The 27,487-nt window shown below is 35.3% G+C and overlaps 3 protein-coding genes across 7 annotated transcripts in view; 1 reads left to right on the forward strand and 2 right to left on the reverse strand.

Annotated features, from left to right (window-relative positions):
* Positions 1–1,698: 1,698 nt before the first annotated feature.
* Positions 1,699–7,223, reverse strand: LOC120471141 (uncharacterized). Its single transcript, XM_039660884.2, has 8 exons — positions 7,080–7,223; positions 5,603–5,765; positions 4,587–4,688; positions 4,427–4,483; positions 3,373–3,453; positions 3,246–3,278; positions 2,039–2,161; positions 1,699–1,958 (listed from the first exon to the last, which is right to left on the reverse strand). Exons 2-8 carry the CDS (start codon positions 5,759–5,761, stop codon positions 1,929–1,931), a joined length of 585 nt encoding a protein of 194 aa, XP_039516818.2. The 5' UTR covers positions 5,762–5,765; positions 7,080–7,223; the 3' UTR covers positions 1,699–1,928.
* On the forward strand, positions 7,217–10,463 carry LOC120471153 (uncharacterized). Its single transcript, XM_039660902.2, has 6 exons — positions 7,217–7,307; positions 7,803–7,981; positions 8,873–8,992; positions 9,131–9,187; positions 9,260–9,361; positions 9,909–10,463. Exons 2-6 carry the CDS (start codon positions 7,814–7,816, stop codon positions 10,005–10,007), a joined length of 546 nt encoding a protein of 181 aa, XP_039516836.1. The 5' UTR covers positions 7,217–7,307; positions 7,803–7,813; the 3' UTR covers positions 10,008–10,463.
* plekhg4b (pleckstrin homology domain containing, family G (with RhoGef domain) member 4B) overlaps positions 10,300–27,487 on the reverse strand; it is a 69,029-nt gene continuing 51,841 nt past the window's right edge. For 2 of the 5 annotated variants that reach the window (XM_089118035.1, XM_039660878.2), the window contains exons 12-24: positions 27,090–27,212; positions 25,261–25,416; positions 22,865–23,643; positions 21,685–21,934; positions 21,245–21,334; positions 20,946–21,170; positions 19,774–19,944; positions 19,509–19,686; positions 18,528–18,644; positions 16,672–16,926; positions 13,932–14,134; positions 12,664–12,729; positions 10,300–10,743 (exon numbers count right to left, since the gene is read on the reverse strand). In XM_089118035.1, the coding sequence (XP_088974161.1) occupies positions 12,682–12,729; positions 13,932–14,134; positions 16,672–16,926; positions 18,528–18,644; positions 19,509–19,686; positions 19,774–19,944; positions 20,946–21,170; positions 21,245–21,334; positions 21,685–21,934; positions 22,865–23,643; positions 25,261–25,416; positions 27,090–27,212 (2,595 nt within the window). In that variant the 3' untranslated portion in view covers positions 10,300–10,743; positions 12,664–12,681. The remainder of the gene's footprint in view (positions 10,744–12,663; positions 12,730–13,931; positions 14,135–16,671; positions 16,927–18,527; positions 18,645–19,508; positions 19,687–19,773; positions 19,945–20,945; positions 21,171–21,244; positions 21,335–21,684; positions 21,935–22,864; positions 23,644–25,260; positions 25,417–27,089; positions 27,213–27,487) is intronic. The other 3 variants (XM_039660882.2, XM_039660879.2, XM_039660880.2) reach the window with 3 other exon arrangements.

Below are 27,487 nucleotides of genomic sequence, written 5' to 3' on the forward strand. Positions count from 1 at the left end.
AAAAAAAGTTTTTTCCATATTTGCCTCAAATATTGAAACAACCCAGCGTTTTAGCATGCATTAAAAAACAGCACTTGTTTTGAAAAATATCATTAAAATCTTTCTGTCAAATATTTGGTTTGTAAACTTTCTTTACAATAATCGATATTTGTATGTAATCAGTGTTGGGTGTAATGCAAGTAATTCATTACAGTAATTTAATTACTTCTCCCTTAAAAAAGTAAAGTAAAAATCAACAGGTGTAGCCTATAATAAAAGTAGTGAAATAATTTACTAATATTAACTTTACTTTAGTGCTGCACAGATATTGCACAACGGCAAGATAACCAACCTTTATGTTCTGATGTGATCTGTCAGCGCTCATTAATGTCAAATGAGATCATGTTTTAGATCATGATGATAATCAAATCAAAGTATGCGGGCTTTATGTTGACAGAAGCTGCTGAGTGTTACCCTGGTGTCATGTGTAACGTTACCCACCGTCCCCATCGTTTCTGAACAGCAAAAAACTTTTCTTTTTACTTAACTTAATAGACTAATAACTTAATAACTTATTTTAAAACAGTTGTTTACACTTAGGCCTAAACATTTTTACATTCTGGACTAAACCATACCCTCGATAATGCCCTGATTCTTGATTATTGTTCGGGAACATTTACAATAAGGATCCATTTATTCATATTCGTTAACATGAACAATAGGCCTACTTGCACTTGTTCATATAGTTGATGTTAATTTCAACATTTACTAATGCTTTATTAAAATCAAAAGTTGTAGGCTATCTGTTAATATTATTTAATAGACCTGAGCTAATATGAACTAATAATTAACAGTTAAAATAAAAAATGAAATATATATTTAAATGTATATTGCACATTGTTAATGTGTTAAGGTCAGTTCAGGAGTGATTTGTGTAATTTTAATTAAGTATTAAAAGCAGTTTCATGTCTGTCCTGTTTGAGGTTGATATGGGATTTAGAAAGTTATTAGTAATAATGCAATACTTTTAGAGAAAATAGTACAGTAATATAATTACACTGTTGAAGATATAGTAAGTTAGCAATTAATGACGTTTTAAGAGTATCTTACCCAACACTGAAAAGCAGTGGCATTCAGACACTAGCGTGACGGAAGTGTCCAAATGCTTGTTGAGGTCATTGTATCTGTTTATGTTAGATCGTGATGAAATGTTTTTTTCAGGCTTGAGTTATATTTACGTTAGAATAAAATTCAGCAAACCACTCGACATCTAAAGTATGTTACATAGGTGTGATCGAACAGGCCTGATGCGCATTATGTTTTTTTTTTATTGATTTTTGAGGATTATTTTGTTGCATTAGAGTCTGTTGTGGTTGTTTTTCATATTTTAACGCCCCCTGAACTTCACACATCTTCATGGTCAACAGCAGGAACTGTGGTTTTGACTAAAGAACTCACAAACACAAGCTTTCACACTTCTAATGAAAACCTATACTTTCTTGTTCTATTAGTATGATGATTTTTAGCAAGTATTTATTGTTAAAACAACTAAAATAATACTTTTTTTGCAAATAAAACTAAATTATCATCATTTCTTCAATACACTGTAATTAATATAAATAAAAAATGCATAAAAAGAAATTAAATATTTGATACAATGTGTGTGTGTTGCACAAAAACAGCAGCTTTGATTATCCATTATTGCAGAAAGCTTTAAACTTAAATTTAAAAACAGTACTTTAATAGTGAGCAAATAGAAAATTCACCATTTACATGAATGCATTTGGCAAAAGCGATTTACATTGCATTCAATATAAGCGTTTGCTCTATCCACACGCTCACTGCGAATCAAATGTGCAAAGTTGAGCAACAGGCAAAAGGGGAACTATATACACAGATGCACTTAAACACAAATCCACGCCTCAGAGTGTTTCGATCTCACTGGCCAATCAAACGCCTTGCTTGATAGTGATCATGGGCTGTATTGAAATAAGAAAAAAATGAGTTTTCAAAGTGTTTGATACAGTAGTTCAGCATGTTTTGTTGATTTCAAACTTACCAGTGTGTTAAAGTGAGATCTGCAAACAGCTTTACTCTCCCAGAAGATCAAAACCAGAGCCAGAATCAACTCTAACCCACACAACACGCCGATCACCACCCTCAGCCCTACAAACATATGGTTCTGGCGGAAACCAATGATAAAAAGTGAGTAAATTAATGTGCACATGATTAGTAACATCAGCACTGTACAAAATATTGTTGGTTTAACTTAAAAAATGAAGTAACCTGGTTGCCTTCAAACTTTAGGTTCATTGAAATGGAAAAATTGAGTTAAAGGAGCAGTTCACTTTTCAATGTCCACGTCTTTCTTTCTTCAGTCGAAAAGAAATTGAGTTTTTTTATGTAAACATTCCAGCCTTTTCTCCATATAATGGACTTTAATGGGAACCAAACGGTTCAAGGTCCAAAGACAGTTTCAGTGCAAACTGTTCAAAGGGCTTTAAACGATTCCAGACGATGAATAAGGGTCTTATCAAGCGAAACAATCGCTCATTTAAAATTTTTTTTTACAAAGTTTACGTTTTAGAAGCACAAATGCTCGCCTTGCTCTGTTCTGCGATGCATGTTCGTGACTCTCCAGTTTGAACTTGTTCATCAAAATGAACAATTCTTTTTCTGAGCCAATTTTTTCGTTTCGTTCGTTAATTAAACCAAATGACTCGGAAAAAGAACAAGTTCGAATTGGAGATAGAATCGAATTGAACGTGCATCACAGAACAGAGCAAGGCGAGCATTTGAGCTTATAAAACTTAAAACTTTATAATATTTTTTTTTAAATGAGCGATCGTTTCGCTTGATAAGACCCTTATTCATCGTCTGGTGTCATTCAAAGCCCTTTGAATAGTTTGTAGTTTGCACTGAAACTGTCTTTTGGACCTTGAACCGTTTGGTTCCCATTGAAGTGCATTATAAGGAGAAAAGTGCTGGAATGTTTTCATCAAAAACCTTAATTTCTTTTCGACTGAAGAAAGAATAAGACATGGACATCTTGGATGACATGGTGGTGAGTAAATTACCAGCAAAAGTTTTTTTCAAAAGTGAACTACTCCTTTAATACAGTGAAGGAGATTGATTTAATCATCAGAAACTCAAAATATGATGTTACCTGAAAAATGTTATCTAAGAAAAACGTTGTGATTACAAATCATGAAGATATTTTTTTTTTACAGTGTAAGTGCAGGTTTGCTATGAGCACATAAGGGTACCTTTGAAATGTCATCTGTGCTCCTGTAGAAACCCTGTAAAAAATAAAGTAAATCAGTGAGATATATGCACAGCGCTCCAATTTATACAGTACATGTGTAAAGAATGACAAATGACACATAGGCCTACCTCGCTTGTCAGCGAGCAGAGAACTAGAGCTGCGATGGACCAGAAAAGGCTGATAATGTTGAATGCGAAGGACAGTTTCATCTTTCAGAACAAGAAAATGATTCAATTCAGTTTCCATCATGATAAAATATATATATATATATATTGTAATGGCTAATTTTGCATTTACATTTATACAAGTTTCTTTTCTTTCATATATGATCTTTATTTTCTTTACTATGTTTTCTTTTATTTCATTAAGATGTGATAGATGTGTTTGTAACTTTTACTAACGTTGGAGAAGATATACTCATGAGCATTTAAAGGAAAATATTCATATCATCTAACATATACTCATAAGCATTTAAAGGAAGATGTTCATGTAATCCAAAGGACATTGTTAAAGATATAACAAGCTGTTAGAAATGCATAAGTAATGTAAGCTTAGTGTGAGGACATAATGTTCTGTGTTTAACAAAGAAGCAAGCAGCATGGAAACATTTTAATAGCTCATTGTATCTCAAGTGTGAGTTATATTTGTGCAGGGTTTTGATCAAATTAAAGATAAACCAGAACTTGCACCCAAAAGATAAATTGAGCAGAAAAGTGTGATGTCGAACATAACTTGTAACCAAGAGATAAATTGAGATGTGAAGCTGTATTTGAACAACTTAACTTAACTTAACACAAACGTCATTGTGCTGTCCAAATGAAAAATACGGTCTACAAGAATAGTCAAGGGCAGCGCAAACAGGTTTCCTCGCTAGAGGGTGTAGGAGACAATCGGTAGCAAAACCAGACATAGCCTGCATGGTTTCCTGGGTTTTCAGGTATATAAGGATGATGAGAAGGACTAGCCTTCGCCTTCACATGTAGACACTGTTCTGTATGTTGAACGCCAACGATTGGACTTGTTTTCTTGCAAGAAAATAAACTTTTGATACTTTGACTTTTGAAAAGGTTTCCACTTGTCTTCTTCCTCCTATCTTTTCGAATAACAGAGAATAATTTCCACAACAATATATATATATATATATATATTATTTGTATTTGTTATATATGTATGATCACTTACCACAGGCATGAACGGAGACTTCCCAGCTGCAAATGTCAGAATGCCAGTAGCAATGAACTAAATAACAGAGACATTGTGAGATGTATGTGTGTTTACACGAATACAAACATACACAAAAAATGAGCTGTGGTAAATAGAAAGAGGGTCGCTATGTTCTTACCAGGGCACTAGGTAGGGTGTACACTAAATGAGACAAACCATAATAAAGAGCAATGAGGACGCCGATGCAAATGACAAACGCTCCGATGCTGAGCTGAGCCGCCTGAAACATCAACAACATCCATCCAGTTATTATTCTCATAAAACTACATACAGTCAAGAAGTTAATACTTTGAACAGGAATGTAAAACTACAGGTAACACTTTAGTTTGGGGTCCAATTCTCACTACTATTCATATTAGAATATTGTCTGTTTATTATACCTATAAAGCACATATTATTCTGCATGACATTCTACATCCCTTAATCCTATCCAATACTATAAGCAATAATTAGGAGTTTATTGAGGCAAAAGTTATAGTTACTAGTGAGAAATGGACCCTAAACTAAAGTGTGACCAAAGTAAACTAAGATATTTATAGATGAAATGTAAGTAAATGAGTGTCATTGATCATGTGACTCTTTGCACAGATGGTCAGATATCCTCAAATCGTAAACATAATCATCAGGTTTTGTGCAGCTCCAGCAAAAGATAAACACACCAAATACTGACATGTTATGAAAAAAATGGAAAGAGGCATTTTCACTGGTGTTTTCAGACTTTTGGTCCCCACTGTGTGTATAATAGTATAAAAATATAAAATATGTTTTTGCATTTAGTGGATGGGAAACCAATGTAAAATGATGGCATATAAATGCTTATCTGTTGAAACCAAGGTCACAAATCAACCAGCATTCAGGTCGAAAATACCACTGAATCTGATGAAACGGCCCAGATATGCCAGCAAAAACATGAGCAGCAAAAAAAAAAAAGAAGTGAAATCATGCTTAATTTCTGTTATGCGTGTGTTTCTGCAACTAAAACGAAACTAAAATCAACATCAAAATCCACAATGATGGTGTATAGAGATATGTTAAGAAAAATAAAAGTAAAGTAAAAAATAAACAAATAAATGAGCCCCTTGATAAAATAAATAAATATCTGACATTATTATGCATTTAAATCTTGGTACGCACCCCGAGTTCCTTTGGTCGTCCTTTCAGAAAAACCTTGTAAGTGTCTTTGAAGACGCAGGTGAATTTCTCGGGCATCAGCTGGCCCTCTCTCATGTCCCTGACGCTTCCCAGGGGAATGCTGATGACCATGCAGTCATCCGGCTTAAACGTGTACCGCATTTGTCTGTCATTTGAAAAGAATATTGTTATCTGACATAATGGATCAAAAATGATTGTGCCACCTTTCAGCAGTTCAGATGTGGACAGAAGGAGAGACTGAAGTCGACTAGTGCTGGTCGGCCATGTTTGACAGAATATTTTTATTGTTATAAAATGCTCAAAAAAGTGAATATTTGGATTATAACTACTGCATAAATATAATTGAGTATACCATTAATTGCCTTTAAAAAATAATTAAATAAAAGATATGATCAAACTAGAATATAGTACAATCATTTCGTTGAAATGGGGAAAAAAACAACAAAAACATTATGTACAATTTCTGTGAGGTAATATACAGCACATGTATGGCTTTTAATGTTTCCAGGTACTTGGTTGCAGTTTTCCTGGATTACATAATGCTCAGGATACTCCACATATTCTTTTTATATGTCTTGTTTTCAAGTAAAAATATCTAAACATTCTTAAATCAAGATACATTTACTTGAGAAGCAAAATGACATCAGATATTAAGTTGTGTTTACTGAACAAATGATCAAAATGAAGTAAGTTTATGCTTTAAACAGCCAATGGTGTCAGAAAAATTCAAAAGGAAAACCCCAGTTTTTTTTAGTTTGAAGCAAAAATCGATAATTTTTTGATTCTCAAGTAAATGTATCTTGATTTAGGAATGTTTTTAGATATTTGTACTGGAGAACTGAGGAACAAAATCATGTTTTTTACACAGTAATAAAAGAGAAATATATCATAAATGTAATAAATTAGTCAGAGCAGACAAATGTGCGTTGGTGGTTTGGATAAAAATAAACATGTGTCAGTTGATTCTCACTTAAAACGCCACACATAATTTTAGCCATAAATGAACTAAAGTTTTGGAATAGACTATATTTATAAAAAGTGTCTCAAATGACCCGCACACACAGTTTAGAAGATGCCCACAATGAGATCGTTTCAAACATGTTCACAGGAAGTCTGTGGTAAATATGCAACTTTATAGCAAATAAAAACAGATTAAGAGTTATCGCTAGGTAGGTCTAATAAAACACAGCACATCAACGCAGTAAAAAGTGGACATCTACAATTATTACGTAGTACCTTATCTTACCCTTAAATGTAGTTTTGTAGGTGTAACCTAATATATTTAGGTTGATTCAGTAAAGTTAAATGATTATTTCTTTAAATAAAATCCTGTAGAAGTAACCACATGAATCATATGTTTAGGTTATCATTTTCTCAGGGTAGGCCTGCTGACCTCTCTGACTCTCACTGTAAGAGGGGTTTGTGTTTCAGGTAAAGAGTGTTAAATAAATGCTCTTACCTTTTGGAGAATAAAGTGTGTGAAGTCTTGATGAAGTTCTGCTCAGATAGCAGAAGTTTCTTTGAGAAATGCAGCTCATCATCAGCTCTCACACCACAGTTCCCCCTTTTTTTTTTGGACCAACCACATGAAAGTGGCTCGTTGTGTACCAAGAAAAAAAAAAAAAAACACTAAAGTGACACACGATGATCTTTCCTACACTTTAATACGGAAGACAGACTCAGCTCGGTAAGATGAACACACGAAGCTTTGCATTTATGGGTTAGCTTAATAAAGAGCTGTATTATTATATTTACAAAACTGAACATTTAAATGACTGTGGTTAGAACATTAGCATGAATATTAATGAGGGCTTCATGCTGCATCTTTAAAAACAGTAACTTATAGTACATTCTATTCAACTCATATTTGTTGTATTTCTATGGCATTTAAGGTTTCTATTTTAGAAACAGAGCACGTTATTCTATAGCACTTGGGCTAATATTAATTCTCAATTCTCTGTTGTACAACTAGTGCCTGTAACTTTAAGTAGCTATTTTATTTCGGTCTTGTATTTGTCCTGTGTCTAACGTTATGTCTTGCTGCAAGAAGATGTTCAATGTTATGAAAATCTACACATCGACAAATAAAAGTTTTACCAACTTTATTATGGTTTCGCCCAACGTTTATTTGGGTTACCTCATTTTTCTGCTTGTTGATTTGAGTATGTTCGTCTTCATGTAGCGGTTGAGAAGATGGCTAAAGCGGATATCGCGATGGAGATTCAGAGGCACGAGGACCCAGCAGGAGGAAGACGAGATGATGAAGGGCCGCTCGTCAAGTATTACCGTGCCAATGAGCCTCTGCCAGGCGCAGTGCCAGTCCTGCACGGGCTCCTGAGCAAGGGCCCCTCCACCTGCGCGGTAACCCACAACACCCTGCGCTTGCACAGCATTCACTGACCTTATTTGAGCTCCGGGGAAATTACCTGAGGAAAAGAGCCTGCTAAACAGGACAGTTTTATACAATTATTTAAGACATTTCTCCATATAGATAACCTTTTTTGACATGAACCCTCGAGTTCTATATAAAACGAACCACTTTTTTCTAAGAGTGTGTTTTAGTTTGCTAATAAAATGAATTAGGGTGACCATATTTTGATTACCAGGACACAGGTGCCTCAAAGATGCCTTATTAATTTCAATACATTTCTCCTCTCTGTATGGATAGACTTACAACTGAGGAAAATTACTTACAACTTTACTTATTTTTCCTCAGTTGTAAGTCGTTTTGGATAAAAATGACTAAATGTAAAATGTAAATGTGGATAGAAAATGGTTATATTACAAGACAACCTCTTCTCATGTTTAAAACATGTTTTATTATTACAGGTTTCAAAAATAATAATATAGTGTCACTTCTGTATAATAAATAACTAAAATAAATACCTACAATTCAACAAAAATCGCTCTCGCAAACGTACAAAAACGAACTAACAAAATGTATTCATATCTATTTATCCTGTTTTTCTTCCTCATCCTCATTGTTTGCACATCTATATTTTGCTGATCTTTCCCAGAAGTTTTTTGAAAACCAGGACATTTTCATCACTTTATAAAAAAACTAAATAAAATGTCCTGGGAAAACAGGATTGTTGTTGACCCTTAAAAAAAAATGAATAAAGTGAAAAGCTGAATGTCCATGTTGAGTTTAGCCTGTAAATTCAGCTTTAGTCATACTTTTTTGATGCAAGAATTTGTCAACATACAAAATGTGATTGTAAAGGTTATTTTTTTCCTGTTGTCCTGCTGTAGGCCGTGCAAATATCCAGTGGGATCGTGAGTTTGGGAATAGGGGTGGTGTTTGCGGCATCATTCGTTATCCATAATAACCTACTGACCTTATTCCGAGTGCCAATCGTTACTGGAATAATGGTGAGCTTCGTTTGCTTCTGTAATATGAAAATATTTCATTGTGCAGCACATGCAGGAATGTTGCATTTTAGATGTACAAATAATCCGTTGATTCATCAATAATGTTATTCATAAATGCTGTTTCCTTTTGTCTTCCAGTTTGTCGTGGCTGGGTGCTTGTCTAATCTTCTGTACAAAAGCCCCGTGCTTCTACAGGTTAGTGTGTGCATTTGACAAACACTGTCTTTGGAAAGTTCACGCGTTCATCAAGAGTTTTATTTTGAATAGACTTGCTTCATCGCCAACATCTCGTGTCTGGTGGTGTCTGGGGTCGGAGTGATTCTTCTAGCTGTTGACCTTCATCCAAGTCAAGATCAAATCCAGTACAAGGTAGATTGAATCAAACTATTCTTGCGCTGTTGTTACAAACATTTGTGCATCTTGGTTTGTTAAATGCATAAAACATGTTTTCAAATTCGATAGCAATACTGTACTGTCAACATATTTAATTATTTACAGTTTATGTGCCAAATAAAGATTGAAGACTCAGAATAAGAAGGGGGAAACATCTATATAATCAAACGGATAAATAAAATAGTTTTAAAATATAGTAAAAATATTATAAAATAAAAAATTTAGCAAAAAGAAAATCAAGCCTATTGTAAGGATCATTAGGATTCTTTGCATTGTGACATTGTTTTCATGACAATAATGCACATAAAAATGACAGCAATATATTTAATTAAGCATAACTTGCTGGTAGTATAACAAATAAATATGAAAATCTTAAAAAAAATAGGCTTTATGCAAAATATAACTTCATTTTTTTGGCCTGAACATGCTCATAAAGCTTGAAAAGCATTTATTGATCCAGATTGACATTTGTGTTGTTTTATTGTTGTCAGATGTTATCGGTGTGTGTGTTTGCATCCTGCAGATGGAGGTGCTGGTGCTGTGTGTGACTCTGATGGACATGCTCATCGCTGCGGTGCTAATATACTGGTTTTACAGAGAGAAACGGGACCATAAGAAGTAACACCTCATTCAAACATCTGTGTTTTCAGCTCTGTGCCGTTTGAGCTCATCTTTTCTCAGAAGGTTTAGCAACAATAATAGAATTAAAGAACTAAAAAAAGAAGAAGCAGTTGCTGAATTCTCCTTATTCGTGATGCAATTTCTGAAATATAGTCATGAGAAGTCTCTGAACGAAGAGAAGGAGAGGTGAAGCCGCAACAGATTTGACTTTTAATGGGACTAGTTCGTAAATTCCAGGAAAATACAACAGTTCTTGTTTTTTATTAGCAAGAATGAAGAACTAAAGCACAGACTCTGCTTCTGACCCTCACACTTGTAGCTTTATTTGTTTATTGTGTTGGATGTTATTTCTCTGTACATATTTTCACATTTATACACTGTATTAATGTATTTTCCGTATCAGTTACATATGAATTTGAGTTAATAAAACACAATCTTAATAAATTACAGAATTCAATACAGCTTCTTTTTTTTTATCGTTTTATTTTTTTATTTTCAAAGTAAAAAGATGGACTCAGTCCTTAATAAAAATGCAATCCTCAATGGATTTTTATTAGTAGTGCCAGTACTCTACTATTTAAAGACAGATCAGTCAAATGTGGAGTGGTGAAGCAAGTCTCGGTTGTGCGTATTAAAACGCTTGAAATTATTTACATCCGTGATCTGGTCGCCCGGTCCAATAACGTACCAGCACTGGTGAGCTGTTTTCCCATCACTCCGTCTCAGTGGATTCACAGCTTGAAAAACAAAAGAAAGCAAGTTATTAGAAACGCCTGACGTGCAAGTCGCTGCTAAGAGTTTGTCTGTATTAGAAGCGTTCACACTCACAGCGATCATCATGGGAACTGTTGGTTGCAAGGGATGATATATCATAAGATATTCAATATCACAATATGGCAGATTCAGGCTTAACTTTTAATTTATATTATAAAATATTATTTTATTTTCTCCTGATAACAAATTTTTGTGACAATTTTTGTAAGGGCTGGACTATTAGTAATATTGCTATGCTATCTCTAGAAGCATAAATTACTACATTTCCATTTTGTGAAATAATGTCACACTTTTTTCTTTAATGCTTCAAAATGAATACCACATGTCTATTAATAACATTATAAATGCATGAATTTTGTCCTTTTATCTGCTGAGGGCAGAGGTTAAAACGGACAGATTATTTTGCTGAAAGAAATATTTTTTTAAATTTAATTATTTTATATTTTTAGTGTAAAAATTGAAATATTTTTTCTTTTAAAATATATTGATTTATTTGAATATCTAAATTAATTCAAATTATGTAAAATATTTATTGCAATATATATATATATATTTTTTTTGTATTTAATAATAATCACCATAGAAATCAGATTATTTTATAGTCATTTTTAAATGGTCTAAAACTGGGAATGAGGCCTATGAAAATTAATGATTTAAAATTTTTATTTTTTTATTTATTTATTTAAATCTGTTCACTTTATGGTTACTAATAGAGGTTTGGTTAGCAAAAAGTAATTTTTCAGCTTTTTGAAATCATTTTTATTTTCTAAGCAGAGCCTTAACAACTCCCCAACAAAATCACCTCATTCATTCTAGAATGATTAAAAATTCCTGTATTTTCCAAATCACAGCATTACACAAAATATAATTGTTTAATGTCATTGTTTTACAAAAGCGTGCAGCCGTAGTTTCAGCTCAGTGACAAATTCCAGCTGTATTTGGAAAGTCACTTGACGGCGTCACCAAAAATCGTTCTCATGCGCCACATATCGCAAACTGTTATTGAAGATCAATGATTTCTCACGCTTTGATGCTGCAAACCGCTGTCAGTGTGAACGCACATTTGTTCAAATGTGTGGAAGAGAATCTTGCAGCATGATCGACGTTAGCTGCACAATTTCACATTTGAAGAGTTCAGATGCAAAAGCCTCTAAATGGCATTTGAAATTTTCTTCTTTAATGATAATTTTTATCAAACTTGTATATTTAAGTTCAGTAATTTCACTTAAATAACAATTAATAGGTAATTATCATTGCCATTTAAGTGAAATTACTGAACTTAAATATACAAGTTTCATAAAAATCATCATTAAAGAAGAAAATTTCAAATGCCATTTAGAGGCTTTTGCATCTGAACTCTTCATTTATTGACCTGTGTATTTAACAATTCAATTGTTTTGTCCTTCCTCCCCAAAAGAGATATTTGTGCATTATTGCTTTAGACACAATAAAACCCATGACACAAATAGGACTCGACACCACAGAATCTTACACATGCATTACAGTGCATGTGCATCGCAGGGGAACAAACGCTTATGTTCAACATAAGGTGCGTGCAGACGTTCAGTCGATCACCATAGACAATCACGTCAAAGCAAAACCGGAAGGTCCTCCAAAACAGTAGTTTCGACTGAACAAGTGCTTAATTAAAATGCACGGCTCAGATTTCTGCATTACTGAAAACGTGAGCAATGACGTTATTGTCTGTGGTAGCTGTACATGTACTGTAACCTAGAACAACCCTTGAAGCCCAGCACACACATGCAGCCCAACACACTGACATCAAGCAAAGGGATTCTCAGATGGGAATCAGCGCCAGCCTCATGCGTTAATGGGGAACAGGCATCAGGAATCACACAGGTGACTTCAGACTAGTTACTTACTGATCTAAACCGTTTAAATCAGACCAGAGTCGAGAGGCCTAACGGGCAATGAGAAGTCTTGCTCTGCTAAAACAAACATGTCAGATACAATTAGATTCAATTTGCTGGAATCTAGGTAATGAGGAATAGTAATAGCGATACGTCACACAAGTAAAGGAGGATCTTTTATTTTAGCTCGTCTAAAACTTTAATAATATTTTTTTTTTTGTCTTGGTTAATATATTACTATCAGGTGTAACATTGTGTCGTAGTTCGGATATGTAAGTAAAGTAGATGTCATGTGAATCAGTGAATGTCAACACTTATTATTTGTGTATAATTTAACACCATGTCAGCATCAAAAGCAATATTCATGGCAAACTCAAGGGTAGTAAAATCAAATAAAAAAAAATCATAATAACAATAATTTTTCAGTTAATTTTACAATATTACCGTATGTCTACAAACAAAGAAGTATAACTGAATTATTATTTCTCTGTACAACGACATTGAGCTTGGGACAGGCACTTTACAAATAAAACATTATTATTATACCAATAACAGATATATCAAATATTCCAATTTAATAAAAAAAAAATTGTAATATTTTCCCTTTTCAAAACAATCTAAATAAAACTGTTGACTAATATACTGTAAATGAAATCAGGAAATTCCAACAAAACCTAACGCTTTATAGTCAAGGAAGACTATAAAGAAAATCACACCTCATGCACTCTAAACAATGCTGGGTTGTTTTAACCCAAATTTGGGTCAAATATGGACAAACCCAAATGTTAGGTTAAAAATTTAATTAAAAATATTAACCCAACTTCAACTCTCACTTCAACTGTACATTTTTTAATTACATTTTTAATCAAATGTCCATATTTTAATCAAATTTGGGTTGAAACAACTCAATTTCTTAGAGTTTTTTTTAGTGTGCACCCTAAACAATGCTGGGTTGTTTTAACCCAAATTTGGGTAAATATGGACAAACCCAAATGTTGGGTTAAAAACGTAATTTCAAATATGAACCCAACTTCAACTCTCCCTTTCAACAGTAAATGTTTTGATTGCATTTTTAACCCAACATTTGGGTTTGTCCAAATTTGGGTTGAAACAACCCAGCATTTTATAGAGTGTGGGTAAGTCTTGAGGCCGACTCGATTTTCATGATTTTGTAAATAATGTCTGTTCAGTTCCATTTTCAAAATGAGAATTTCATTTACTAGATTCACTTTGCCACCCACAAATACACACATTGAGAATGGCTTCACGTCCACTCTTACCGCTGTGATGAAGCCGCTGCTCTGGGTGTCTGTGCGGTAGAGGATGGAGGATGTGAGTTTGGGTGGAGACGGGGACGGGGACGGTGTGTGAGAGGACAGATAGGAGCCTCCGTCACTGGTGTAACTCTCCATCACTGAAGCGGGCTGACGCTGGACACGGTCACTGGAGGTGCACTGGGACGAGCTCTCCGCACTGTCACGGACTACACACGGACAACACACAGTTAACATCCACTGTATATATATATACACTTTCATTCAGCATTGATGCATTTGGTCAAAAGTGACAGTGAAGACATTTATCGATTTCAAATAAAGAATCTTAACGAAATGTATCACGGTTTCCACAAAAATATGACGCAGCACAACAGTTTTCAACACTGATAATAATCAGAAATGTTCATTGAGCAGCAAATCATCATATTAGAGTGATTTCTGAAGGATCATGTGACACTGAAGACTGAAGTAATGATGCTGAAAATTCAGCTTTGATCACAGGAATATATTACATTTTTAAATACATTCCAATATAGAACATTTATTTTGAATTGTAACAATATTTCACTATATTACTGTTTGTACTTGATAAAAATAAATGCAGCCTTTTAAATGATTATTTATGTATAGAATGTATTTAGGTATAACAATATCATAATATATAATACAAAGTATATATTACAGTATACTTATATATATATATATAATATAATAATACAGCAAGTAGCATTTGCTTTCAAGTAAAATGAATAATATAATGATCACAAATACTATACTTAGTCAAGAACAGGATGAGAAACTGGACAGAATCTTGTCTAACAATTCCAACTAAAAAAGATCAGTGTTATTTGACTATCTTTGTCTTAGTTAGTGTATCTTTAGACTGCCCACTGAAAGTGCACACATTCGGCCCCTCAAGAGTTTCCATTGGCTTCCATTGTACCAAAGAAACGCCACCACAGTGAGAGGGGCCCATTTCCTGTTTTAGACATCCTGTTTGAAAAGCGTATATGACGGTTTAGCTGCTGTTCATAGACACTTTCTGCCCACCACAGACATTATTATAAGATGACACATCCTGTCGATGAATTTAGATTGTAGATTAACTCCTCTAATATATATTAGTGCTGTCAAATCGATTAATCACGTCTAACATTAAGGTTTGAGGTTATATAATACATGTATCTTGTTTAGTTCATGGGTTCAAGTTAAGCCAAGTCAGATCTCGGTTCACTTTTGGCTTTATTTCATCTAGCTCGTCTTACAGAAAGCTAGACCTGAAACTAGACAGCAGTTTCTCTCCTGCGTTTGAGCCAGAGAAATCGTGGCTCATGATTGAGAAAATTCTGTGGATTATAATGATGTGAATTGGTTTAGATGAGCATCTTGGATATCTAATGCTGGACAATACTTCTCACTGGACTCAGTATATAGGCTTTGCCTTATTGCTGAGTGGTTCCTCATTTACTGTGAGGACTGTGGAGGAGAAACCATGAATCCCACAGTAACCACCACACTAGAGTCCCATCACGCCAAGTATGCCACCAAAATAGCGTATTGTTTTTATGTCTAGTCTATTTTTGCTCAGTGTAATCTGCTGTTCATTTTTCAAGTCAAGTCTTTGTTTAATGTGTATCTGCTCACTTTTGGATTTATTAAAACTGCACTTGGGTTCCTCAAGTCTTCAGTGAGTGTCTTTGTGTGTATATACAGTATATACACTCACCTAAAGGATTATTAGGAACACCTGTTCAATTTCTCATTAATGCGATTATCTAATCAACCAATCACATGGCAGTTGCTTTAATGCATTTAGGGGTGTGGTCCTGGTCAAGAGAATCTCCTGAACTCCAAACTGAATGTCAGAATGGTAAAGAAAGGGGATTTAAGCAATTTTGAGCGTGGCATGGTTGTTGGTGTGAGTATTTCACAATCTGCTCAATTACTGGGATTTTTACGCACAACCATTTCTAGGGTTTACAAAGAATGGCGTGAAAAGGGAAAAACGTCCAGTATGCGGCAGTCCTGTGGGCCAAAATGCCTTGTTGATGCTAGAGGTCAGAGGAGAATGGGCCGACTGATTCAAGCTGATAGAAGAGCAACTTTGACTGAAATAACCACTCGTTACAACCGAGGTATGCAGTAAAGCCACAACACGCACAACCTTGAGGTGGATGGGCTACAACAGCAGAAAACCCCACTGGGTACCACTCATCTCCACTACAAATAGGAAAAAGAGGCCACAATTTGCAAGAGCTCACCAAAATTGGACAGTTGAAGACTAGAAAAATGTTGCCTGGTCTGATGAGTCTCGATTTCTGTTGAGACATTGAGATGGTTTGGCGTAAACAGAATGAGAACATGGATCCATCATGCCTTGTTCCCACTGTGCAGGCTGGTGGTGGGGATGTTTTCTTGGCACACTTTAGGCCCCTTAGTGCCAATTGGGCATCGTTTAAATGCCACGGCCTACCTGAGCATTGTTTCTGACCATGTCCATCCCTTTATGGCCACCATGTACCCATCCTCTGATGGCTACTTCCAGCACCATGTCACAAAATTACTAAAATATATCTGTACTTTAGGGGAAAATGTCCTTAAATTGGCATGAAAATAATGTCACCTTCTTAATGGACCTTAAATAGGCTTCATTTACTTCATGCTAATTATTTTTGCATTGGATTTTGAAAATTGACCTGGACGCGATTGTTTTGATGGAGACACACTCCTGACCGCGACTCACTCATGGAGGACTGAACGGTAGAATCGTGCTCCAGCTCGTCCTCTTCAATGCAGTCGTACGGCCAGTGGCTCAGAGACGGGCATCCGGGCAGCGGGTGAGATGGGTAGAGGTGCAGGTTCAGAGAGCCCAGCAGAGAGGACGACGACTGACTGCTGGAGGACGACGAGCTGCTGTTGGAAATGGTGGAGTGAGGTCTTTTAAACGGCGTGGTGTGGTCGAACGAGGACACCGCTATGGACGCCCGCATCCTCGACTCTGCAGAGACGGAAGACGGACCAAAATAAGATGAAGGTCTCAGGTAGATTCACATATGCATCCTTACATTAAAGGGATAGTTCACCCAAAAACAACAATTCAAGAACAAGAAGATATTCTTCATGGAAGAAGATATTTTGAAGATTGACTTCCATAGTATTTTTTCCCCCCATACTATGGAAATCAATGTCTACGGTCAACTGTTTGATCACACATTCTTTAAAATATCGTCTTTTGTGTTCAACAGAAGAAAGAAACTCATACAATTTGAAAAAATTGAGTGAATGATGACAGAATTGTAAGTTTGGGGTAAACGATCCTTTTAATTAACCACAGGACTAAATTAATGAATGCTAAAGTAGTTCCACATAAACGTTAAAATGTTTAACTATTACCTTTTAATAGTAGAAGGTATGATGAAATAAAATAAAATGGAAATATTAAAAGAAAATGATGCCTTGGCAACTAAATAAAGCAATTACTAATACTACAATGAATAAAAATAAATTAAAGATAAATAGAAATATGACTTACAAGCTTAAAAATTGTATATACATACACACTATTTGAAAATATTACTATTTTTTGTATTTTTATATAATTTAATATGAAGAGGGATTTGTAAAGTATAGATAATTTAATAATGTAAATTTATTCAAATGTTATTTCCTTCAACATTTTGATCCTGTATGTTGTTTCTGTATTTCACAGTCACATCACAGGACAATTTCCACATAATAGATCATTAAATGCGAATGCACACAATATGTTTTCTTTGCTGTCCACTCAAATGGAAATATACACAATGAACAGTGTTTGTTTGAGGGCAGAGCATGTCAGCTGTGTGTGTGATGATTGCTGCTATGAGCCAGATTACACAACAGTCATTCATTACATTTGATGCATGACATTCAAAAGCTGTGTCACCCAGACACCCGACACAAGTTATGACTTGAGTCTGACAGTAAAGGGAATAAACACACATACTAACAGCCAAAGTAAGAGATCTGCTCTCCAGATAACACTGCTCTGAAAGGACCCGCGTACTGAAGATCAGCTCGAAGGCTTTTCGAAGATTAAACGCTGGATCCGGCTGTTTGATTCTAAAAATATGCCTTCATACAGGGCGGGAAAAGTCAATGTGGGAATATGGGCCGCATTTAATAAATATTTCAGACTGTGTGCCTGTGTCTTCTGTCCATTAGGTTTAGGATTAATAATCAATTATTGATAAATAGATTCATGAAAATCATTGTTCTTCCTTAAAAGTATTATATTTTTTATATTTATATATTAAAACGGATATGAAAAGTACTGTTCTTCCTTAAAAGTATCAAATATATGTGTGTATATACTTTTCATATAAGCTTATATCAATTGTTATTACCCTCTACTTTTATATTTAATATTATATTTATATAATGACATAAATAACTATAAATTTGATATTATTAAAGTAGTATATGTCATGTATTATTTAAATTATTTATTAACACATTTTCCAAAAATGAACAATACTTCTCGTATCTATTTTAATCTACTTGGCTATTATTATATTATTATATATGCAATTTTTCATAAATCGATGCTGATGATCTTACCTGACCCTTTCATTATGTAGTCGACGGCTCGATCGCTGATCGCAGAGTCACTGGGTTTGATGTCCATGAACGGCTTGTTTCCGATTCCCATAGAAACCATTTCCTGCATCCGCAACTCTGATGTTAAAACACATGCATTAGACGAATATAAAACCATAGACAACACAAGCAGAGTGTATAATGCAAAGGGCTTAGTTTGAAACCACGTTGTTTCTTTCTAACATCTAATGAAACTTATTTTCAGCTCCTAATAACAATACAAAGACAAAAATGTCCCACAATGCATTGCTGCAGGGCTGAAAACAGAATTATGTTTTGACCGGATAGATTAATAGATATATCTAGAATCACATGTTGTGAACCATATACACTTTTAGCTTGAATTAAATGTACAAAATGTACTGAACTAAAAAAATTATGTCTCCTAAACAAACAATTCGGATTCATGAGTGAATGACTCTTATGAGCCAACAGACTAACATGTATTCGTCTGAATCATTCTAATGAATTATTGAATTCATAATAGTGCTACTGAATTAAAAATCTTTAAAGTTAAAGATTCAAAATCTTCTAGCTTGAATTAAAAGTATTGAAATAAACAGATGATGTCCCCAAAACAAACATACAGTGTGAGCGTGGTCTGATTCTCCAGGTAATGACTCTTATGTGCAGATTCTTTTAAAAGAATTGGTCGAAAATGTTGTAGTCTAAATTTCACTGTATGAATTAAATATAAAGTTATTCTTATTAAAGCTATTAAAAAAGTAATTCAGTCAAGAGCAGTTATTTATTGTTTCTTTTGTTTGATTCACATCAATGACACAGGTATATTAGGCTGCTGTCCCTTTAAGACAAAAAGCACAGATCTATTATACTGATACACAACTGTTTACTTGAGACATATAACGAATATACTGAAAAAAAAATAATATTGGAAAACAAAAACGTGTTTTGAGCCATTAAAAGCCGCTGCTTTCTGACCTCGGTTTCGTAAGGCCTGCCGCCACAGGATCTTGCCGATGACGCTGGTCCACGCAGCCTTCACCTCTCCAGAACTGGCCTGTAGGATGAACGTATCCTGGGATTTCCTTCGACGAAACCAGATCTCAAAGCGCAGGCCGCTGTCGCCGACGTTCTCCGTCATTCCGATCTCGGCTGTCTGAAAGGATGCAAAACAAGAGTTCACCCTCACAACCGACGGAAGACACTCTGTGGATAAAGCAGAAGTTGACATCACATGCTGTACCTTGTAGGACTGTTTGTAGATGTAGATGTCATATCCTCCTTCAATCTTTTTGGTCTTGCTGAAGAGGATGAGATCCTCGAACAGGAAAACGTGACGAAGGTATTTCTTGCGTCCGCACCAAACAATGAACTCATCCTGACAGCGAAGCTGGCCCTGCTCCTTCAGATTGACCTGAGTACACAACACAGGAAATCTCTCAAATCAGGGCACTCTGTGGGGTTTTTAACTGTAATATAGTAAAAAAAAAAGGGGGAGTAAAAGGAAAAATGCTTTAAACAATTTTTCCTTTTAGAATTATCATTAATTGTCATTAAAACAATACAAGCAAACCTTTTATGGTACAAAAATAGATTTAATTTTATTTTATTTCAAATATGTATTCATTTGTTTGTATGAATACATATAAATGAATATTTGAAATTAAAAGATAATGTATTCAATTAAATAATAATGATTTATTTTACTTAATTATCAAATAATTATTTTTTACTTTATTTACATTAAACATTTATACAAATAAAGTTTTATTTTGTTTTTAACAATTATTTATTTACTTTATTTTAGATAAATATTTATTTTGAAATAAATAAATAATAAATACATTTTTATTCATATAAATAATTTAAATTAATATTTTAAATAATAAATATTATACTATATATATATTATATAATAAATAAATATCTACTTAATATTTATTCAAATATAAATACATAATAATACTTTACTTAATTTATTTGATTTTTTAATAATAATGATGATTTGTTTTATTTATTTAAGTTAAATTAAATGCTTTTTTTCTTTAAAATACTTCCTAAATAAATAAATAAATATTTATTTGAATAAAATCTATTCAAATAAATAAATGCATTTTAAATCATTCTTTATTTTATTTACATTGTTATTTATTCAAATAAATAAATGAATACAATTCCGTGGTAATGTAAAATATTAATTACAAAACAGACTGCATTTACATTACATTTAGCAGATGCTTTAATCCAAAAGACTCACGAGAGAGGAACAAAGTTTATTTGACAACTAGATTAGGAAGCAAGCTAAAAAAGAGAAGAAATGAAGAGAATAATATTTTCGGGTGTATGTGTGTAAATGCATTGGTTTATGCGGGGTTTAGTGCTCCTATTCTCCTATATCATCCAAACTCCACTTACATCACATCCACGGATGGCGTCCATGGCGAGCAGGTCGTTTCCGTGGCGCAGCTGGAACTTGACCATCTCTTCAGCTGTTCTGAGGTCAGTGAGCTCCTGCTCCTGAGAGTGACCGCACTCCTTAATCAGATCCTTCAGGAGAAGAGCGTATTTACTCATCCTCTGGATAGGCTTCAGCAGGTAGGATGCCAAGTCCATCTTATCGCCCAACTCCACCTGTTTATTCTGAAGACCACATGGAGACATTCAGAAAAGTGTGTCCCAGCTCGTGTTATTGGAGGAGACATGAGCTCGCTCACCTTGAAGAAACTGTTTCCGTGGCTTATTAGCAAGGCATCCGAGCGGGGTTTGTTCTTACTGTACAGGGCGTACATACCGAACTGCTCCTCCTACCCGTGGACAAAAACAAAGAAGAATACATTTATATCTTTCACACCTGACCTGTCAAAACTCCCATTTCTACGCTCGCATCAGTTTTTACGCATTTACAGTTAGAAGGCCCGGTGTGTTTAGACTGAATACGAAACAGAGTTCTTTATCAAATTCATAAAAGAAAAAAGAATTACAGGAATACTGGATTTTAAACCTCAGAGAAATGCCACAATCAAGACCTCAGAGCAGAAATGAGGGATAAACACACGTGCCGTTCACAGTATACGGGTCTTTCCTTGCCGTTAATGCTTGGATAACACACAGTAACGCATCATGTTGAAATCTCAGGAAGGTTATCTGTACTCACGTGTTGCAGGAAGCAGCTGCTGATGGACAGGGGCGAGTGGGCGCAGATCTCCAGATCCTTCAGGAAGAACTGGCTGTGGAAGTCACACAGCTTCTCCAGATTCCCAAAAATAATGCTGCGCTTCCCTCTCAGGTCCTGAGGAAGGTCCAGTCGCTCCATCTCCGGGAAGTAGTGCTGGATGATGTAGCTGAGAGATCTCACGTACTCTCTCTCTGTGGCGATCATCTCATCCATGATGTGCTGTATTTTGCTGAAAGGCGAAGGATAGAGCGTGACTGAGGAGCACACAGAGAGTCAGGTGTCGTTGTTATGGATTGGCTAACTTTTATCAGTCCATTTTAACACGGCGATACAGTAGAGGGAGAAACTCCCTAATAGAGCTTTTAAAAATCCATAAATGTCAGCGGGATTGCTTTGATGGAACCCAATAAATAATAAAGTATTTTTATTACTTTATAAAATTAAAAAAAATTAAATGTATAGCTACAGTAATAATGCTATACTGTAAAATAAAATATTGAGTATGTAACAAAACTGTTATTTATTATTACTATTATTAGTATATACAGATTAGAACAAAACATTATATTATTTACGATTATTACTGATATTTATGGTCTTTATTTTTTCACTCACCTGCTGTTTATGTTTTCATTTTATGTTATTTTTCATATTTATTTAATCTATAAAACAATAAAAGTCAAACAAATCAATAAAGACAATAGATCTGTAAAAATGTGTATTAAATAATAATAATTAATATTTTTATATTACTAAATGACAAACAAATAAAGACAATACATTACTATAGTATTAATACTGTAAAACAAAAATAATACTATTGTTAATAATAATCAATTGTTTACAGAACAACAGTAAAAACAGATAATTATTCATATGTATGTTTAATTACTTCCATTATTTACTCTTATAATAATGATAATAATCTTTATTTTTATATAGTGCCTTTAAAAGTAGCATCTCAAAGCACTTTACATAAAAAAATGAGGATAAAAAACACAAGCAGTAAAAACTAAACAAGCAATAAGAATAAAAAGCCAAACAAGGTAAACACAACAATCACATAAAAGCTTCCCCAAAAACGGACGATTTTTTTAATTAATTTTAACAAAATTGTATTACTAATTGTATCAGGCATCCCTACACACACTTCCCTCACCTGCTGTGTGTCTTCACGTCCCCGGCGCTGTGTCTGCAGACTCTGGACGGGGACGACATGCTGCGACTGCGGCCCAGAGACGGACTCTTCACGTCTGGCCGCTGGAGCTTCTTCTCCACACACACGTTGTTGGTGACCTCCAGTCCTTTGATGTAGATGCCCGTGTACCCATGATGCCCGGCATCCGGGTGAGCTTTGTCGCGCGCCGTCAGCTCGTAGCTCAAGGTTTTCTTCATGATCTTTTTGAGCGGCTGCTTTCGCTGCCGTGTGGCCGGTGAATGAAGCGGCTCGGAGTGACACGAGGCGGACGAGTCGACCGTACAGTCGCTGTCGGTGTCGTCAAACGGGGATGGAGAGAGATTGCCGCTCTCCGGTGGAAATGGGAACTGGCTTCCAGAGAACGGACCTGCTGAAAGCGGTTTCTCATCTTCGTACTCGAAACACAATGTGGATGAAGAGTTCAGACTGGGAAGCTCGGAGGAACCGTTTTGGGTTTCCAGAAGTTTGGATTCTTTGGCAGCATTGGCCAGTGCTTCCTCCAGCTGCTGTTTGGTTTGCTGGCACTTCTGCCAGATGTTGCTCCACTGCTGAAGCTCCCGTGGGCTGTTGAGGTTCAGCACCATCTGGTTGAGCGCGCTGAAGTTGTCCAGGGAGAACTTTGTGGCTTCGCTGTGGTAATCCTGCAAAACACGCAGCACAGCAGGCGTGTAACTGACCGCATTATCGTCCACCCTCAGCTGACAGAAATACTCCTGGCAATGGACCATCCACTGGTTCGCCTGCGTGAGAGACGTTATAATTATCATTCACATTATCATTAGTGGTGGTTTTAATTATTGCATCAGACATTTTTTTTTCTGTTTGGCCGATTAGTGTTGCAAGTGGGACTTTTATTTTGACAGAGCCTGAGCATAGATATATAAGGTGCGTTCCATTCTGACCGTAAGTGGACTGCGAAGTGGACTTCACAGGGTATTTTGCCATCTTAAGTGAGATTCCAATTCGAAGGCAACGAACATGTTCAGTTCGAAGGGCACTACAAACGGCATAGGGAATAAGGGAACATTGATACATCACTTCACAGGAAGTCAGTGAAGTCCATTTCAACTGATATACCGTGTTCAGGGAGTAGGGAGTAGTGAACACTTGTGTAGGGACCCTGTCGAATGGAAAGCACCTATAGAGTGCCGAAGTGATGACGTCACTTTGTAGGACGACTCGGAAGCTAGCGGCGCATGGGTTCCCTCGGTCGAAAAGCAATGCATTTTCCCCATGGACTTTTGGAAAATCCCAAAAAATAAGATCTGTGTTTAACAAAGAGTTGTGACCCTTACACGTTTTGTCTATCAAGATAATCTTTACAAGTTAATCCAAAATGTTGAAGCCTATATAAAGATTTTAAAAAACACAATCAGACACAATAAAGTAAAAAAAAACCACAAGCAGGTTATAACTTTTTAAACGTGAAAATATTTGGAGGCTTTGTTCACCACAGACCTTATTTCAGGCGATTTAGCAAAAACCCGTTCAAAAATCCCATAGGCTTTAGAGCGAGGGAACCGTAGTGCTAAAATGCTAACTCACTTCCGCGTTTTGGCCTACAGAGTGACGTCGTGACTTCGGCACTCTATTAGATTATATTTCACCTTATTTTTTCCAAGTAATGTTTTTTATGGTTTTGATTTAGTTAATTATTATCATTGACATATACACTAGACCTCATCTTGGGGCTCTAAGCATGCGTTAAAACCGCCGCCATCTTGGAACAGGGGTCTTGTCATAGGAAGTAGCTAGGTAACGCTGCTATCTTTGCCTTTACGTCGAATTCATTGATGGTGGCGGACTTTTGTGCAGCGTATGATGTTCACGGATGAAATCTGAACTAGGAAGAATGTTTTTAAAAAAAAATATATATATTATTTTCTTTTTGGAATCAATGATAAATACATGTCTGACCGTTGGAACAAACCAAAAAAACAAGAAAAATTGCATTCATGATGATTTATGGTGATTTTATTTCCGTTAGACCTGTGTCTACTACATTGACGCTGATGCATTAAAGTGGAGGGGCTCCCCTGTTTCAAGATGGCGGCTCTATTGACGCATTCGTTCCAATGAACTGCCGTAGCCAAGGTGAGGTCTAGTGTATATGTCTATGAATTATTATAACCATGGTGTAAAATTGTTTATTTTACAGATTTGTTTTATCAAGTTAAAATGAGTACTTTTTTCAAATTAATTCATTAGTAAAAATTATAAATATAAATTTAACTGCAGCAATTGTTATGCATGTGTTATTTAATATCTTTATATCAGTCAACCACTAATTATCATGACAGTAGTTGATGTGATGCAGCAAAATAGACATAATGCAATTTAAAAAAATGTTTTTTTACCGATTCGTAGAAATCGTAGAGGTTGTGCAGGACCTCCAGCTCGTTCTTGCGTGCCTCGCTCCGCTGCAGGACGGTGCTCATGTGCTGTTTGACCTCTTGAAGGGCTGGACCGGCTTTAGACTCCCTCAATAACACTGCAGCTTTCTTCTGCTGTTCCTACAGGAGCAAGAGCAAGACCACATTAGTTGGTCAGTTAGTTGACCTTTTAATCCAAACAAAGTGACTTAAAGGGATACATCACCACTGGAAATCTGAATGTGTATTTAAAATGGGTGATTTATGTAATTATTTTTGAATTTGGAGCTTTCTAGACTGAGAAAAGCCTGAAAATGTATTTTTGGCTTATGTGGATGAAAGACAACAACTCCCAGAATGCACTTGCTTCGCTGCCCTAGGAGCGATCAATCAATAAATCTCAATGGTTACATAATTGGTTCAATTTTAAAACGGATTTTAACTTCAATTTAAAAAGACCCTGAGCTTTACACCCTTTAATTTCCTCTGGTAGGGCATTTTACTGATTAGTGGCTTTCACAGGGAAAGATGATAGTCCAAATGCGGAACGGCAACCAGACAATTACTCATAAGTGATAGTCTGGAAGCTCACACAGAGGTTTCACAGCCAAGATTAATAAAGTCACGTAATACAGAAGGAGCCAGACCGTTTAGGATTTTATGAACCATACACAAATTTGAATAAAGTCTAAAATTGTCAAAGGTTAGAAATGTATGTTTCTCTATGATCCTACAAAAATGAAAATGGTTAGGTTTTTTATCTAAAATGTTTAATGTCTGTTTATATTGAGATTTTAAAGGTTTAATAAGAGGGAGCTGGTGCATCCTGCTGAAGAGTTTCAGTTCAGTGTCGAAATGCATCGAAAAATCTATTACACTAGATTGCACTTAGTTTATTATTTCAGACGCCTTTTTAAAAGACTACAATTAAAAAATGTCTATGAGGCCTATATAAAATTCAGTGGCTAGTAGGAGTGATCAACGCTGAAGTCCACCCACATACAGTACAGTATGGCGAGATTTAATGTCAAGCCCTAGTCACATGACACTAACAATGTGTAGTGCTATGTACTGTAGTACGTCTGAATTTAATTCATACTACCCCTATTCACACTATATAGAACATATAACAGTCCTAAAGTACGTTAAAATTCAAATGTAGTACCTACTTAGACAGTATGCGATTTTTGACGCAGCAAATGTTTTATTATTTCATAATTAATGGATTTCCTGTAGCTAAAACACTAAACAATGAGTGACGTAGACGCGCGAAAGATCACTTCCAATTCAATGGTTCAATTGGACATCTGATTCAGATCAGTTGGACATGGCTGTGGTTACAAGAGGTAAAAACGTTATAAATACTGTTCGTTTTCTCACACAAACCGCTCTTTTCGTGTCTTAGGCCATCAATGTGTACTTACATTTACGAGTCATTAAATCATGTTTAATTTGGACTTCTCTGTGCATGCTCTTTGAGGTGGTGACCATAGACCTCCATTATATGACTGATAGACAAGAACGGTTTGACCTAAAAATATCAAAATTGAAAATACTGCGGAAACAAAGACACCTACATCTTGGATGCCCTTGAGGTAAGCTAAAACATATCAAAAATTAATTTCAAAGTGAACTATCCCTTTAAATGTCAGAACTGTGTCTTGTGTCAGTAAAAGTGTTCCAGTGGCACAGGAGAAGATCAAACTAGTTGTTGTTGGGAATGAAATCTGACTGAAGCCTTTTCTTGAGCGTCCTGGGACAGTAACATGCCAGCTCCATTTTCTTTCGGCATATGAAACTACATGGACACTTACTGTGGACTCCTCCATGAACTGCGCCAGACTCTGTCTCATGTCCCGAATGGAGCTCACAGAGAGACTGTAGGAGTCCAGAGGAGCCAAATGTTTCTCACTCTCCACATAAAACCACCTCTTCACCTGAGGAGAGATACAGAAAAACATTATCATCCCATAGTCTTCCCCAATCATCGATTATTATTTGAATAAAACAATAAAAATCATTAATTTACACCATAGACAACCTAATTTTAAATGCTAACATATTTTAATGAGCTGCCCTATTATTAGTTAAAGGGATGGTTCATTTTGAAATAAATTTTTGGTATGTTTTAGCTTACCTCAAGGGCATCCAAGATGTAGGTGTCTTTGTTTCCGCAGTATTTTCAATTTTGATATTTTTAGGTCAAACCGTT

This window comes from Pimephales promelas, chromosome 12, assembly GCF_988280905.1.
Source record: "Pimephales promelas chromosome 12, fPimPro1.hap1.1, whole genome shotgun sequence".
Lineage (NCBI taxonomy): Eukaryota > Metazoa > Chordata > Actinopteri > Cypriniformes > Leuciscidae > Pimephales > Pimephales promelas.